The 17,035-nt window shown below is 42.1% G+C and overlaps 2 protein-coding genes across 8 annotated transcripts in view; one reads left to right on the top strand and one right to left on the bottom strand.

The window, feature by feature from the left end:
- Window positions 1-2,085: 2,085 nt before the first annotated feature.
- Window positions 2,086-9,765, bottom strand: LOC118301115 (protein phosphatase 1D-like). 4 transcript variants are annotated; one of them, XM_047330488.1, is made up of 7 exons: window positions 9,019-9,765; window positions 7,446-7,674; window positions 6,639-6,763; window positions 6,335-6,516; window positions 5,890-6,117; window positions 5,425-5,512; window positions 4,222-4,358 (listed from the first exon to the last, which is right to left on the bottom strand). In XM_047330488.1, exons 1-6 carry the CDS (start codon window positions 9,590-9,592, stop codon window positions 5,429-5,431), a joined length of 1,422 nt encoding a protein of 473 aa, XP_047186444.1. In that variant the 5' UTR covers window positions 9,593-9,765; the 3' UTR covers window positions 4,222-4,358; window positions 5,425-5,428. The 4 variants fall into 4 exon arrangements, with proteins under 4 accessions (XP_035482149.2, XP_047186443.1, XP_047186444.1 ...); XM_047330489.1 differs by having other exon boundaries at window positions 4,223-4,355; XM_035626256.2 differs by lacking the exon at window positions 5,425-5,512 and having other exon boundaries at window positions 2,086-4,358; window positions 9,019-9,764.
- A 1,293-nt stretch (window positions 9,766-11,058) lies between these two features.
- Window positions 11,059-17,035, top strand: part of LOC118301201 (roundabout homolog 1-like) — a 90,363-nt gene continuing 84,386 nt past the window's right edge. For 2 of the 4 annotated variants that reach the window (XM_047330499.1, XM_047330498.1), the window contains exons 1-3: window positions 11,060-11,252; window positions 11,784-11,921; window positions 16,398-16,537. In XM_047330499.1, coding sequence (XP_047186455.1) covers window positions 16,521-16,537 — 17 coding nt within the window. In that variant the 5' untranslated portion in view covers window positions 11,060-11,252; window positions 11,784-11,921; window positions 16,398-16,520. Of the gene's footprint in view, window positions 11,253-11,783; window positions 11,922-16,397; window positions 16,538-17,035 lie in introns of all 4 variants that reach the window. The other 2 variants (XM_047330500.1, XM_035626473.2) reach the window with 2 other exon arrangements.

Genomic DNA, 17,035 nt, shown 5'->3' with positions numbered 1-17,035 from the left:
GCCTCCTCGACTCTTCAAAGATATCTGGCCAAATTCAGGACATACATGCGTAACACTGTATCTAGCTGGCACTGACTGTCCCCACAGCGATTTAAAACTGCCGTGGTTAACTTATCAGCGGGTCTCAAACCATCCTCAGACCAGTACTGGAGATAATTGTGTCGATGATCTCTTGGAACCTTTCCAGTCCGCTCTCAGGGCCTGTCGCTCTAGTGAAAGAACACTTGCCAAAGTGGCCAATGACCTTCCGCCACGCATGGCTTCAGATTCCACCTCTGTGCAACTCTTTGACTGGAGATCTCAGTGCAGCTCTCATAACCGTTGATAGTTGTATAATTCCCCCCGGCCCTCGCCTGTTTAAAATCCTACTTATCTGTCCCTCAATCAAACGCATCCCTATTTTGACAACTTGATTATCACATGCATAAGCCTGCTCACCAAAGCCCTACGAAAAGGAAAAAAAGGTCAAATCCAATCCTTGAAAATATCAGTCTTGTGTGTGTGTGTCTCGTGTGTGTGTACTATAAACTGAACAAATAGAGTATAGAGTAAGAGAGGGAGGTAGAAGACTTGATCCACCTCCCATTTTGGGATTAGTTATTTAGCCTGGGATTAGTTCTGCTACATTCGGTTACATGTACAGTTTCTTCCCAACAAATTCACCGAAATCTCCCGAATCTGAGGGATACAAGAGGCTTAACACCATCACCATTGGAGCAAAAATGGAGTTTCAGAAGTATATGTATATTTGTCACATTTCGTTTGCTTTCAAAGTCCCACCCAGTTTGCTGTGATGACGCTCATTTGTAGGAAAGACGAGGAGGCCGGGGAGTAGGAGGAGAGGTGCCGGACACCGTGACGCTCCACTGGCTGATGTGCAGTGACAGACTGTCGGCAGTAAGAGGGGAATGTTGCATGTTAGGCAGGTCAGCAGATGCTGGGCTGACAGTCGATGAAATATTCAAGTCATGACATTGCTATCATAGAGCTGATGTGTGTGTGTGTGTGTGTGTGTGTGTGTGTGTGTCAGTCTCAGAAACAGACCATGAGAAATGTGTTTTTCAAATACAGTAAATGTCACAGGGAAGTCACGTCTTGAGAAAAAAAAAGAAAGAAAAGAAAATGCCAGGGAGGATTTTCATGATTTTCATGATTCAAGGTAAATGGTTGAGGTACAAACTCATTAGCTCTGGCCTAATTTGTTAAAATTGGATGAAGACACCTTTCTCCAACTCCCAAGGGGATTACAACAGGCGTTGGAGAGTCTCGGGAGCCTCTTAAGCTTACTTGTGGGAAGGTGGAAAATTGACCCAGAGCCATTTGTGTTGCAAACTGCAATCCATAATCTCTAGTGCATAAAAATCAGCGTAAATCAAATATGAACGACATACCATTCCTCCTATATGTAAGTGGCTATACTTGTTTGGTCTAATCGGGGAGGAATGTGAACGTGCAGGCTACCTTCTGTTTTCCTTCACTTACTGTCTTCTCAGATTCAAAAAAAAGAAAGGAAAAGAAAATGTTCATGGAAACACAGGAAATTTTGAGGATTTCAGAAAACATCCGACAGCTTTCAAACATACCACGTGATCTCCATCCCTGCACTTTCAGGACTTGAATTTCACTCACAATACTTTACCAAGGAAACAACAGCGAGGCTGTTAGTTCAAGTTCAACTTACTAACTCGTAAAAAGAAAAAGCAGCAGTATTTGCTGTAATGCATCCTTGAACAAAACCCCAAACAAAAAGGATCTATTCCACCGACTCACTCTTTTTAGTAAAGCCCACCTAATTAGCAGGTTATTTTCATTTCATATACAAAGCCAAGATAACCTGCTTCATGTTGATGACCTAGACTCATTTAATTAAAACAGCAAACGGGTTGATTTTATGATCAATCATATAGCCGTGCGACAAAGTATTGAAGAGGGTTAGTTACAGCGAAGACACGACTGTTCAATCACTTCACATTACTGCCATCTCCTGGACGATCACGTCAGTGTCGGTGCTCGGGCCTCTCCGTTCAAACTGCTAAATCACCGCCATGGCCACCAGACTCTGTGCGACAAAGCAGACAAAATGTGTGGCAATTGGAAAATGACAACTTTATTACAACACGCATAAACTGTACATCCGTTCACATTCAAAGCATGTAACGTGTATATAGACCTGGAAACTGGCTGCGTGGGAACGCGACGCCAGACACAAGTACTGTAACTGTCAAGAACACAACACATGCTCATGAACATCCATTATCTCTGGACACAATATACAGAGTAAATCTGAGCATGCCAGACTCCAGAAAAAAACAAAACAATTACTTTGCATAATAGTGTACTGTACAAACTTCTATTGCATATGGACTTGACTGTACAAACACTTGACACACTGCTCTGTAGTATAACTGGAAAACATCAACCGCACGGAGTCGGTTTAATAAGAATGCTGTGGTGTGGATGGTAAAACGACAGGGGTGTAGAACTGAAGGTGCACGACGAACGGTCGCGGCCGGGGCCAAGGCCACATTTACATCGACACATCTAAGAGATTATTCACCCCAAAACATGTTTAAAAAAAAGTAAAAATAAAAAATATCACTTGAAAGCACCTCTAACTAATTTGTGCTAAGGCAACCATGACACTTTTTATGCAAAAATAAGGCAAACAAAATCAGCTAGAACAGTTGTTGAGCTGCCATTTTAACACGTTAGACCTTTTTGCAATTTCCTATTAACCACAAATGGGCACTTACTGTATGCAATACACATACCAGGAGGTGTTGTTTTTTGAGTGGATTAAAAACACAAGTAGGAAATATAAACCATATGAGAATTAAGTGGAAGACATTAAAAAAAAAATGCTTTCACAGTACGTAAACCAATACAGCCAACAGCCTATAATTCTGCTTATGATCTTCCAACAAATGTATACTGCTAAAAAGGCCCAAGGATTCAGATGAGAAATGTTTGACACGCTTGTCATGGAACAATATTACCATCATGTACAATTAAAGGGCTAGTTCACCCAAATCACACATCTGTGCATGTGAACACATACCACTATGGTAAGTGAGACTGTTTTATTATTTTAATTTTTTTTATGAATTGGGTGAACTGCCCCTTTAACAGCTCCCCACATGCTATGCATAAGATTCACCAAATAGCTGTGTAACATTTGTATTCAAGTAGCCACTGATGAGGAAAGAAAACAAAGGAATGAAATGAAAACATGAAAATCAATACCCGCATTAATTACCCCCAGACAATTCCTCGTCAATTGCATGCCATTATTTTTGTACCCCACACTGCTACCAGCTGAGATAGGAACTAACCATCAATCATAGTAGCATATTTCATCTAAGGAGACAGATTGAAAAATTAAAAAATAAAACTGGTCAAGTAAAAAACCCTAATGAAGGAAAGAATGACACGTTATAGCATCCAACAGGTCAAAACAATTTAAAACAGTTAATTTGTTTATAATAAAAAGAAAATTATGACTGGAAGATCGCATGCATCACACTCCAGGTGAACTGATGTCTAGCAGATTGCAGTAATCCATCGTTTTCAAAATACATATTTTGGATATACTGTACATACCTTTTTAAGTATGAAAATAGATTGTGTAGATTGAACAAATCTAAAATTTGATTTTGTTAAATTTTCCAACGCTATAATGTCAAGGGGGGGGGGGGGGGGGTGGGGGGTGGGTAGGAAGAAGAGCAAGAGGAAGAAGAGGGTTAAAACATCGACACATTTACAATCTATATGTACAAAAAACCCCGGGACTTTGTATAAAAGTATACATCTAAGAATACCTGTCGCACACCTGGCACGTACGCAAAGTTGACATGATGCCGATTATCTTTCTAGTCTCAGGGGCAAAAAACAACAACACTTGATGTCGGGACGAGAGTTCAGCACACACACAAGGCTGCGTTGTGGTGCTGGGACAGGACAGTGCGTTCCTCAGAGGAGCTTCGTTCTCTCTTCTGGGCGCGAGTTTCACGGGATTGTTCGCTTGGTGCTTTGCTAGGAGGCTCCGCCTGGGGCGGTCCTTTGTCGGGCGAGCAGCCGGGCAGACGGCGAGGGCCCTCGAGTTCGGGTTGTGTGTGCAGAGAGCGGCGAGACCTCTTTGACTGAGGAGCAGAGGTGCCGCGGTCCATTTGGGTTGTCGAGGCTTGCTTTTCGTAAACCTTCTGGGAGCCGACTGAGGCGGGCAGTGTGACCCCCACGGAGTCGGCGTCGGGCAGGAGCTGCGCGGTGGCACAAAAGGCCGCTTCGTACAGCCCAAACGCCCGCTCCAGAGCCGTGGAACTCTGTCTGAATCCGGAGGGAGCACTCACCGCAGCACTCTGCTGAAATTGAGAAAAAGATTTTTTACGTTTAATTGCTAATAAAATACATTATACATAGGTACACATATTGAAAATCTTTCTTGTGTAGAATAAAGAAAACCTCTTGAAACACAGACTTGCCACTCGTCAAACTAACATTAAAAATGAGACACATGATGAAGGCTGTTACAAATGACTCATGGACTTAAACTCATGGACATAATAATTTACGACAATGTTGGATTAAGATATGTTCGAATGGTACTGCATCGAGTTTTGGTTGATCGTGTGGATTTAGAGATTGTGGGCAGCAAAAGACTTTCAACGGATGAACGCTAGAAAGTGGGTAATTTGGAGAGGTTGAAGTTCTGTCTGTACTTTTTCACAGCCATAGTATTTTTAAACATGCAGTCATCAGTGAGCATTTTCTTATTGGCTCTGTGAATAAAAGCTCTATCTGAAATCAAACAATTTGAATATACTTGCGTTATTGTTGTTTTTCTCAACAAGTTGATTGTGCACTGGAGACTTTTGCTCTAGTAAAATGACACAATTTTTTTTTGAAGAAACATAATTTCATAGGTTAATATTTGGTAGGAACAGAATTCCTTAGACTGATATCAGCTACAGCACCTGGGAATAGCAAGACGTTTTGTTGTGCATTAATAAAATTGGCAAGGTAATCTTTTTTTTTTTTTTCTTCAAATAAGCAAAAAAGCCTTTTCGCTGATCCCATCTCACTCTAGTGAGAGGAAAAAGTCTGGGGCACTTTAACGGAGACATCCAGTGGTTTTGGAACTGGTTGTCTCACTTTTCATGAATGACTTTGGTGAATAATCAACAACAACATGTACAGGGTGTAAATAATCCTCCGCTCTCTTGCGGACTCCAAACCTAATAATATCAACGATCCCATTGGATTAACCATATGTAAGCGGATTTTGTTGCCCCACGTCCAGACGGCTAAACTGCTGCCACCAGGTTGACTAAGCTGAGTCTGGCTATTGAGCTAATTGAAGTCACCGGCCGGTCATGTCATGCGGCCGACAACTCTGGTACTGTTTTTTTTTCGTTGCTGAGCAGTCACCTCGCTACCACTCCAGGCATGTCCATCCCTCATGTTCTTCTCCATATATCTCATCTTCTTCAAAAAACATGCCATCCTCATGCTCCGCCTGTTGGCCCCGAAAACAAAGAGTGATTTTGGTGAACTTAGTGGCCCACTGACGGAAACCGTGTGACCGTCGGTGTCCGTGAACCACCATATTTATCTGTGAAGTTATTAAAAATGACAATAAACAATGGACAGAATATATATATATGTATATATATATATACACACATATATATATATATATATATATAACAGGACAATACAGTGAATAGCAAACAACAATCAAAAACACACATTGTTTATACATTGTCAGATCGGTCCTGAGGCACTGTCGCCAGCAGTGACCCACTCTGCACTTGAAAAAGGTGTCATTTTGCTGAATGACTCATATGAAATAATTACAAACGGGAGGATGCAGCGAAAAGCTATGGCACTGACCTGTGGGACCTCACACGTGTTATACGTAGTTCCCGGGAATGGAACGTGGTCAATTCCAGTAGCCATGTCAACAACGATCTCATCCCGATGCATGGGGATGGACGGCCCTCCGCGCTCCTGCAGGGCCAGGACGATGACCGTGGTGTTGTCCGCGCGGAGCATGCGCTCCTTCCAGAACAGCAGCGCTGTGCATCCGAGCCGCCGGGCGCACGACATTCCTTTCGGCCCCTTGAAGAAGTCAGCAGACGGAGAATTCTTTGTTTATATCAGCAAAATCTAAATCTCATTGCTGTTTTTTTTTTTTTTAGCTCCAACAAATATGAAGATCAAGAAAAATTCTGATAAACTTTGGGGGATATTTCATCCTTTCAAAATTATAAAAAAATTTAAATCACATTTGACACACAAAAAAGATGTATTGGTTAATAGTTGTGCCTTTACATACCACCATTTTGTCATGGCTGTAACACATATTCACAGCATTCTTGGGCGGCATCATATTCCACAGTCCGTCGCTGCCGAGGATGATATAGCGATGCCGTTTGGGGTCGAGGGTCATCACCATTGTGTCGGGCTCCGGGGAAACCACAAACTCCCCGCTGTAGAAATCATAGCTCCAGAGATCGCCTGTCAGCAAATAAAAATAAAGGTATATTGGAGGTATAATTGCACAAAACAAACATGCATTTCAACACATGGTATAATTTTATGAAAAACGAATCGCGAGAAAAAGAAGTGGGAATTTTTACCGAGGGATCGGGCCACAGCTAGGAAGGGGATCTGGTCAATGACTGTACTCCTCCTCACGGGGCCGTTGTGGGTCAGTCTGGGCCTCTTCCAGACAACACGGTTCACCCCGGACTTCTTCATTACACTGCAGTTACAAGAGCACACAGGCAAACTTCACCACAAACCTTTACCTACAAGCTTTAACTCCTGGCAGGAAACACAGCAGCGTTGAAGGAACAAGTTCAGAGTTCCTACACATTTTCCATTTCAAAATTCCATACTTTTTCCAGGCTCAAAATGTCGTTCTTCTCTGTAGATTTTTCAGTACCGTGTTTGACATCAAAGTACAAATAGCTAGTTGTTTATAGATTAAATGTCATTATGTAAATAAATCTGTTTAAATCCAACTGTAAGCACATTACATTCTGACCGTGTATGCTATTATTTTCCACTTCATACACAGAAAGTCACAGTATCACCAGGATAATCTAAATAATGCAAACTATGGCTCTGTATATACCGCAGTGGCAGTTGCAGGTACAGAGTGTGTAGCTATGGCAACGTTTATCACTGACCGTGGGAAAATGAGTCACTAGACCAAAGACATTAAGACGGGTCTTTAGTATTTTTTTTTTAATCTTTGGATTAATGTTTGTTTAGATTTTAGTCAGGAAACACAAATATTTTCCCGTAGTCTCTTTTCTTTTTTCCATACTTATGCAGACCTGGAAATTACTAAAATTAAATTCCATACCTTTCCATACCGCGTAGGAACCCTGATGCTCCACCTGACATTATAATTCAAAATTGAATTTCCACCGACTCACCTGCCACCCAGTCGTTCAATCCTTTCTTTTTCTTTGGGGAGCTCGGGTTTGTGGTCTTGTGTTACTTCGAGTGCCTGGAGCGTGATGTCAGAGTCATTTTCTTTCACCCCAACCACAACTGCTGAATCCCCCACATGGGCGACGTACATGTGAACCCCGCGGATCACGATCACGCTGGCTGTGGTTCCCGAGGTACTGGGCAGGCCGGTTATAGTCTTCGGCCACTCCGCTGTATGGGGGGGGGAAATAAAAAGATAAATAAAATGGATTCAAAATAACTAATGTTAGTCATAGATCAATTATGGACATAGTTTAAAGGGGGGGACAATGCTGGTAGTGAAAAGCATCACTGAGAACAAATAGAAAATACATTAATGGACTTACACGCCACACTAATGAAGGCAGGACTAGTTTATCTGTACCGTGTGCCATTGTGACGCAAGGCAATTCAATGTGATTGGCTGGGGAAATTTAAAAAAAACCCCATTAAAATTAAGATATTATATTTGCATTTATGAGACAATAAAAAGCCCAAAGAGAAGCAAGAAGAATAAATAGTTAAAGGTTATAAAGAGGCAAGTAATTCACTGGTAAACTGCACCAAACTTAATGTTGTGAGCCCTGATTTCAGTGGGCTGTGAGTGAGAGCAGAGCTCAGGTATTCAGGAGGCTTGTTCCACAGGCGAGGAGGAGAATGGAAACTAGGTTTTTGACTCTGGGAGGAAGTGAACCAGACGCCCCGAGGAGGCTTGGACGCTTCGTACAGGGTTCAAGTACAGTAGATCAGAGTCAGGCTAACTCTGGCGCTTGAAAATGATTTTGTTCAGGATTCTCAGTGCTACACCAGCTTCAGCACGCATTTGAGTGGAACCATTGTAATCAACGCGGGGAAGTCATAGAAAAACAACAACCTGTCCTTGTCAGCGAGAAGAACAAGGGCCCCTGCAGCGGATGGCCGGGCCCCCACACAGCCCCTGATCTCGGAGTCCAAGAGGCAGAAGGAATGAGCGCTACAGCTTCATCACTGATTCATCAGAAATCTATGTTCTCAACTAATTTAGTATCAATTAGTTTTCCCAAAACGCCAGTTATAATTTCCCACAGCCCAGCACGGTACCTTCAGAAGTCTTCTTTAGTCCCACCATGAGTCCCGAGCCCGGAGATATCGAGTTTAGTATAAGAACATTTGAGAAGCCATAAACAAGCCAATGTTTTTGGCTCTAGATGACTAAAATCATTACACCCACTGAAATAACTGGCTCTTCATTTTCTGTCAGCCGACAGTATCGACTCAAGGGCCAATTGGTTCACCTCTAGAAGCAACTGAGATGAAGGCACAGAGGAACACGTTCTCCAAGACGCTCGCTCGCAAGTGCACGTCACTCATATCAGTGTTGAACACAAGATGCGTCCCTTGTGCTCCAGGTCCCGTGAGCTCTGAAGCCTGTCCCGGTGCCGTCAGGAGGCAGGGCAGAGGGGCACCGGCTACTGTGACGCGTCCCTTTTCCTTTCTTTGCTTTATGAACAATAGGCAGCGACGCAAAACAGAACGAGCACTCTGATGGTGACTTACGCAGCTCCTTCCACATCGCATGGTGACAGGCGATGAAGCCCTTGCGCAGGGCGGCGCACACCTCGCCGTGGTCGCCCGACCAGAAGCCGCGCTGCCGCTTGAGCAGATCCCACAGATTGTCCCGTGCGAAGTGCGCCGCCTCCCGGCCCCCGTGGCCGTCGAACACGGCGAAGAACGCCGCGGACTTGCGCGTGTCCACCGCGCGCCCCGCGGCTCTCCCGTCCGGCGCCGACGCCGGCGGTGCGCCGTTGTTGTTGCCGCCGCTGCCCTCGTCCGACAGACTCTCCACCCACATCACGGCAGCGGGACCGGACTCGGCGGTGGCGGCGGCGGTGGTGGTGGTGGTGGTGGCGGCGAGGGCGACGCCGGCCTCGCCGCGCGTCTCGCCTGCAGCCTGCTCGCTGGCCTCAGCCGCCGCTTCCCCGTGTCCTCCGAGCCTCGGCGACTTTGGATCATCTTCGACGGGCGCCGCCGTCGGCTCGTACTCGATTTTAATCTCGACAACATCCTCCATGTATTTCCTCCCCCCTTGCTCGGAGAACGCGCTCATGCGAAATACTATCGCCTCGTCCATGACTGCGCACGCCGGTCGGTGGTTATCTAAGCGTTTAAATGGCACATGTAGTCGCTAACGGCGGCTTGAGACCTAAATTTTTTTTTTGAACCAATTTTGCCGCGATCGTGTGGCCGAAGGCTTCCTTCCTTTTTGTTTATCTTCTCCAGGACGTCCCGCTGTACGTAATGACGTCACGCCCCCCCCCACCTATCAACTGCGCATGGCACGTCTGGCTTTGATGCTGCCTTCATGGGTACTTGGAAATATCGGAATTACACGAAGCCATCACGTTACAGACCACAAACAAAATACAACAAACATTATACAATATGGGAATATTCTTCCAGCTAACGTTAGAACTATTAACCCACTACATATCTTCAAGAACTTACTTTTATCCTTTCTCATGCTTTTAATTTTGTAAAGCATCGCCTTGTCAATATATCGGTTATAATCTGAACTCTATTCTATGAGTATTATTATTATTATTATTATTATTATCATCATATAATTGTATTATTATTATTATTATAATTATTATAACTATTGCTACTACTTATCTCTGTACAAGAGTTGTGGGTTCAGGGTAGAGGGGTGTGTGGGGATCGGTAAATGAGCGACTTTATGTATGTAAGTTGTACGTGATTTGTCTGTTGTATTATTTGTCTTACGTTGGACCCCCTTGAAAACGAGATGGTTCGTCTCAAGGGGCTATCCTTCAATAAACTTTGATATACAGAATTCAAATGATGGGTCTTACAGTAATCTTTTTATGGGTATCAGCACATATCGGTGTTAGAGGAAATGAAATGGCAGATACGGTTGCAAAGGAGGCAACAAAGAATAATTACATTGACTTAGCAGTGAACCTAAGCGAGACAGAAAACCAAGAGTATTACTAAAAAGATATTGAAGGGAAAGTGGCAAAAGCAATGGGAGAATGATAAGAAAGGACAATGGTTTTACAGAGTTCAAAGGAAAGTGGGATAAATGAGGTGTGCAGGAAGGAACAGGACACAAGAGACAATAATAGCAAGACTTAGGTTTGGACACGGGACTAAAGAGTACATTATTCAAAATAGGTAAACATAATACAGGTAAATGTGACTACTGTAGCCAAGAAGAAACAATAGAGCATGTTATGCTGCACAGTCAAAAATATGAGCGAAGAAGGAAGGCATCTTATTCAAAACCTCAGAAAGAAAAGAGTACAGTTTGATCTAGTAGATCATTCATCAGTCGTATTTCAATATCTTAGAAAAACAAATGTAATTGAGAGGACGTAAGGTTTTTGTTTTGCTTGCTAACTATCAATCTTTGTTTTTTTTTCTTTGGTTAGTCTTAGTGTATATAGTAAATAATAGCGATGCTGAGCCACACCAGCTGGTGGCGGTAATGCGCCAATTTGTTGTTGGCCAACCGCCCAAAAAAATAAAAAATAACCAGAAGAAGAAGAAGAAGAAGAAGAAGAAGAAGAAGAAGAAGAAGACCACAAAAAACTGCAATTAGTCTTGAATGTGTCACATGTTGATACATTGTTCAATTTGTCATATGACATCTCTCACTATCATGATAACTCAAGATAACTTTGTAAACTCGACTCTTGAAGAAAAGAGGTCGCCTAGCAACAACTATTGCTCACAATTCAGTCAGTTTGTGTCACACTGGAGCAGCCAAAGTAAGCTCACTAATACCTACAGGCTTCTTGTTGTGGCCATACTGTGTGTTTGTAGCATCTGTGGGTCTCTAATTCACAACATGCATCCATCACTTTAGAGGCAATATTACAGCCTGCATGCTGGGTTTTAAATGTTTGGCAAATTACCGTTTATCATAATCAGTGAATTAAGCTAACTCAGTCGAAACTATGCTAAACTTCTCCACTCAGACCCACTGGAATGGAAAGAGAACAAGTATTAACACTTTATTCTTCATTTAGCAAAACTTTATTGCCCTGTATTAATTATTTATTACAAGGTTGTATTGTGTATGTAGAGAAACAGGTGTGGGGGAATGTGACATGTTTGCTTACCTCCTACTTGCCTCATGGTCCTCGAACCGGCTGGATTGTCTTGGTTGACCTCAACAAAAACGACGTGTTTTGTTTTGTCTGAACGAAACTCAGTGAGGGTATTGAAGTCACTTTGGTTGCTGGAATAGAACAAAGCCATCTGTTTATATTGTTTGTAACACTTGCTCTTTTCTTTAGATGCCAAGTCAAAATTCAGCTGTGGAAAAAGAAGGAAAAGAAGAAGCCCATCCTGCTCCTCCACCAGTGTCAGATATCAACAGCAGCAACCACAGCTACTGGAGAGCTGTCTCCACCAGAGCCCCGGCGCTCGTTGAGGTTTGTCGGCCTCGCTATTGGTCATCATTATTTATTGAATGTTGCTTTTATGTATGTAGCTGTCAATTGTTATAAGTTCTAGTCCTGTTTTTTTTTTACTTCAAACTGGTCTGTTCTGGTAAATGTGCTGTAAACCATCTCATGTCCCGAGGGTGGTGCATGCAACTCCACAGCAGCTGAAATATTACTTTACAGAGGTGAAGTCTGACCTGGTTAACATACTAATTTTTCCCCCAAAATGATATGCAAAGCAAAAGAAAAGCATTTCAGTCGGAATAATTTAGACTGTTACCATACTTGTTGCCCTTATAGGTTATGTTCATTTTTGAATGAATTAAGAGGCATTGAGAGGGGTTTACAGGCAATCAAATTGCATATTTGAAAGAAAAATGGATATGGATCAGCCTTCACAAAATCATAACACATGAAATACTGTGCATCTTGTCGGGATTTTATTGCATGTTTGCAGATCTTTGTCAAGTAGTACTGCCAGGTGGTGGCAGTGTTAGGCTATTCACATAAACTTAGTTTCAACCTTTTCCCCAGTTTTCACAGAACTTAAGAATGGTGTATTATATACTTTTTAGTAAACTTTTCATAGATTGTGTGATCACATCATGCACATCATATTATCATAAAAAAATCTAGTAGGGATCTTGCCTGTAATACCTTTTAGAATTGTATAATGGTTTAAATGTGGAAACCGCATTCACGTTCACTATCGTACCACACAAATTGATTCATGATTCATGACTTGACAAGATAATCCTGCATGTGGTGAATGTTTTTCTATGTACTGTTAATGTGTGTGTGTGTGTGTGTGTGTCAGCATGCATTAATGCCTTGAGGTCACAAATGACAGCTAGTACAAGCATGTGCACTATTATATGGAGATGTGATGCATTGCCTATGTGCCAGATTGGATATTGGGAGATGTGGTTGTTGTGACTACAATAAAATAAGAGTGTTTTTACATAGACTCTTTTAACTCATTGTTTTGTAAAGACCACCGCAGAGAAATGCTCGGTGTTATTGTCTGACATATAATAGAATGAATGCTAGGTAACTAAATCTCTTCACAAAAGAGGAAACATTCTTGTGTTCAGATAGTTTTCAATGCTAACCTACTATGGATTCCTCTCAGCATACACTTAATTTTTCCTTTCAGGGAAAATCTTTTATGGATCTACCTCGTGTGTGTGTGTGTGTGAGTGTGAGAGAGAGACAGAGAGAGAGAGAGCCAGAGAGCGAGTAAGACAGGTGGAGAGGATACACATGTTTAAGTGGAGAAATGGGCATTATGCTTTCCCTCAGTGTCTCCATCCCTTCATCACTTAATACCTGAGGCTCTGACCTTGACTTTAACCCTTAAACCCTTGTCTTAGTATCCTTTCTTCCTTTCCTTCTTTCCTTCCTTCCTTCATTCCTTCCATCCTTTCTTCCCTCCCCCTGTTTATGTCCATTAATAGTCCAGTCCTCGGAGAGGTCCTGTCTGCACACAGGCCACCATTACCGATGAAGAGGCAAAGTGATTTCCATGTAAATGGTGTCAGAATGTCATTTTCGAGTGAAGCCGCTGAGAAAATGAATTCCAAAAGACGGAAGAGATTAAGGCGAGGGCCAATGACACCTGGATTGCATTCTCGCAGATTTCCCCATGCAGCTCTCGTATAATGGTCCACCCATAAAAGTGGCTTTGTTTGGCTGTCTCTGACTGTGTAGATGCTGAAGTGTCAGTCAGCCCCCATACCAAGAGGGGAAAAGGAAAAGGGACTCAAATATTAAACGTATGGTAATATATAACCGCCAGTCATTCTTTGATGTGGGCGAATCACAGTTAAATGAGAGAGAGAGCAGTGATCAAGGTGTAATGATCAATTGGTGAAGGGTACAATGTGTCCAGGATAGATACATTATATTTGGCACTCAGTAGACCTCAGGGCTGGTCATTATTCTATGCTGACAGATTCACCATACAGCTAAAGAAACAAGAATTAAGACCACAACTCAATAACAGACCAGGGCAAAGTGAGGCGAGGACCAAGCGTAAACAGGTTGACCTAAACCCAGATCTCTTTCTTTCAGGAAAATACTCATTGCCAACACCTTCACAGAGGTGAGTGTGAAGGCTTATCATCTCGCTGCTTGTGCTAATCGAATGAAATTTGAGATTTTATAGGTGAATAACTCAACACTGACCCATTACGGCACTTATTAATAAACGGTGTGGCTCTCTATGGATACATAAGTAATATAATCTCTGCATATCGTATCTACTTCATTGCCTTTTATAAATCAGACTCTTTTACGCTCACAGAAGGTCATGGGTGATGGGAGAAAAATTATTAAGAATTGATTTGCTGCTGTGATGATCAATCCCTTCGTTTAATAGATATAAATAAATAAATAAATGTGGTTCTGCAAATGGAAATAAATAAGGCCACGTAATATTATTGACAGCACAATGTTTGGCCTCAATCATGAGTTTTAAATATAGAGCAATCGTTCGTGGCATAGTGTAGTATTCTGTAACATGTTGCAGTAATCGTGACAGTGGGTTACATTAAATGATAAAGGTAAGGATGAGATGTCAAAGGTGGGGAAGAGCAGAAATATACATAATGAAATGAAAAATAAAATGCAAGATATACAATCATATACATTGGAGGTGAGCACAACAGGAAAACATTTAGAAATATCCTGCATACTCGTACTCGACTACCAAACGTAATTATTTATGATGTCTTTAGTGAATCTCGCCTGGGATTCAAACCCACAAGGGACTTGGGTCATTCTGAAAAGTTAAACCCACATCCTGGCTGAGGAGATGACCACGTTTCCTCTCAAGATGACTATCTGTCCAATGTCGCACTCTGCTCCCGTCAGCGTGATAGATGACCACGATATCGACTCCAGGTTAATTCAAAACCGCACAGCTGAGTTCGATGTGGGATCTTGATAAGAGCGCTGCCGCCGATAAGGATGCGGTTGAAATGAAAATTGTTTTGGTCACACGCCCTGATGCCCCTTCATTGCAGAAACAGATTCTATACATTCTTTTCTTTTTTTTAACAGAAGAATTGTTAGTAAAAGTACCTAAAAGCCAAACAGCCAAGTGTTCACCTTTATGACTTTGTGAAACGCTGTTAACCTCTCCGATGGGTATGGGGCAACACTATATTGCGCAGGTCTTGCATCAATCCTCTGTATTGTTGTCAGGTAGCAACAAACATATAAATCTGGGCACGATTATGCCTGAACATGGATCGATCTTTTCTAACCAAGTACGAGAGGGAGATGGGCTTCTCGTGACAACAGAAATCCAACGAATGGATGAACTAAACGCATCACACACATTATACCCAAACAAAGCACCTGTTCAGTCGCCTGATTCGTGTAATCCGCTGAGCCCCTGACACGCTGTGAACAAATAGCTGCTGAGCAATGCTGCAGATCAATTACATCAATTACAGAGGAGAAGACGCATTCATCAGTCACCGTGGCCATTGTTTTCATTAAAGAAAAAAAAATCTATTATTGCGGAAACTTCAGTAGATGGTTGCGGGTGAATAATCATTAAAATCCAACAGTGTAGTGGATAAGGGGGAGATGGAGAAGACAAAGAAATGGGCAGCGTTTCCACAGACATGCTGGTCAGGTGAACTGAAAACTCTTTTGCTATCTCCAAGATGAATTGGGTGCTTTCTAGCACATGCACTGTATGTATGTATGTGCCTGAATTATCAGTAGGCTAAAAAAAAATGGGCAAAATATAATTTCGATCTCACTCACAGTGAAAGAGAGGGAGAGGCCTAGTGGTTTGCTGCAGGTAAATGTGGACCCTGTGGGATACCTCGCTGCAGATTGTGAACCACAACACACAGAGATGTTTCCATGTACTGCAGCAACAGCCTGTGATTCTCTGCCCATTGTTGAAGGTAGTTTGAGCTGTGATGTTTCATTGGGAAAACCATACAATATATACTATATGTAAACTATATGTAAATGTCTAAATAAGCCATGCAATCCAGGGTTGATGCTGTAAACACACAAAATATTTAAATGCACCAAATCTGAACACAGAAAGCATTTTGGATCATCTTCAACATAAAGTCCATGATGTCCTCAGTGATTTAATAAAAGCACAAACTGAAAAATATTATAATATTTTAATAGTGTGAGGAGATAAAATCTAAATGATTTCAATGTTGAAATTCAGCATTGTCTGGTGTCCTCCAGTGTGTGAGTTGTCAGGCTCAATCTGTAGGAGTAAATTGTGGGAGTGCAGCCTTAGGACCCTGAGGATATTGGACCTAGGTTGCTGCAGAGGTAGGTTTGTGATTTGTATGCGCCCCATCTGATAGTGTCTCCTGGATCACAGATGGATTATTTAGGCTATTCCTTCGGCAATGGCTCCTTCTTTAGATTTTATTTCTTTAATTTGATTGCATTTACATTTAGTTTTTTTTTTTACAGGTCTACAACACGTCATCTTTTTTCCCCCCTTTCTCTCTGCTCTCATTGTTGGGCACTTGGATGCCTAAAACACACAGTGGCAGAGATTTGGTTTCAACGGAGAAAATGGAACAATAACACTGGATGAATAAGCTGAAGGGGTAAGTCGAAAAGTTCTTTGCATTCATGAGTCTGTGGTTAGGATTTTGTGTCGTGGGTGCACATGTTTGAGCTGTGGGTGGCTTCAGAGGGAACTGAATCCCTTGCCTGCCCATTGATTCATACAGGAGCAGATGCTGTCCACGTGCTGCGGTGCTGAAAGTTATTTGTAGCTAACACAGATTGCCATGAAGGCTATTTGTATTCTAATGATTACATGTTGCCAAATGAGCAGTATACTTGCAGGGCAGAGCTCCCATTTGTAATTGTTTCTTCATCCATATGTATACTATGACTGCAGTGACTTTAAAAGTCAAGTCTTTTTTATAAAACAATATCAGAACGTTTGACTATATTTTGGGTTGAAAGCTGAAAAATAGCTACATCATAAATGTATTTAATTGGGACGCCTTACAGAATATAAGCTTATTGTAGCCATATAAGGATGCGTAATACAAACGATGAATAAAAAAAAAAAAGGCGAAATACCTCACAGAATG

This window comes from Scophthalmus maximus, chromosome 2 (assembly GCF_022379125.1).
Source record: "Scophthalmus maximus strain ysfricsl-2021 chromosome 2, ASM2237912v1, whole genome shotgun sequence".
Classification (NCBI taxonomy): domain Eukaryota; kingdom Metazoa; phylum Chordata; class Actinopteri; order Pleuronectiformes; family Scophthalmidae; genus Scophthalmus; species Scophthalmus maximus.
The sequence above is the reverse complement of the archived record's forward strand: the minus strand, read 5'-3'. Positions and strand labels throughout refer to the sequence as shown.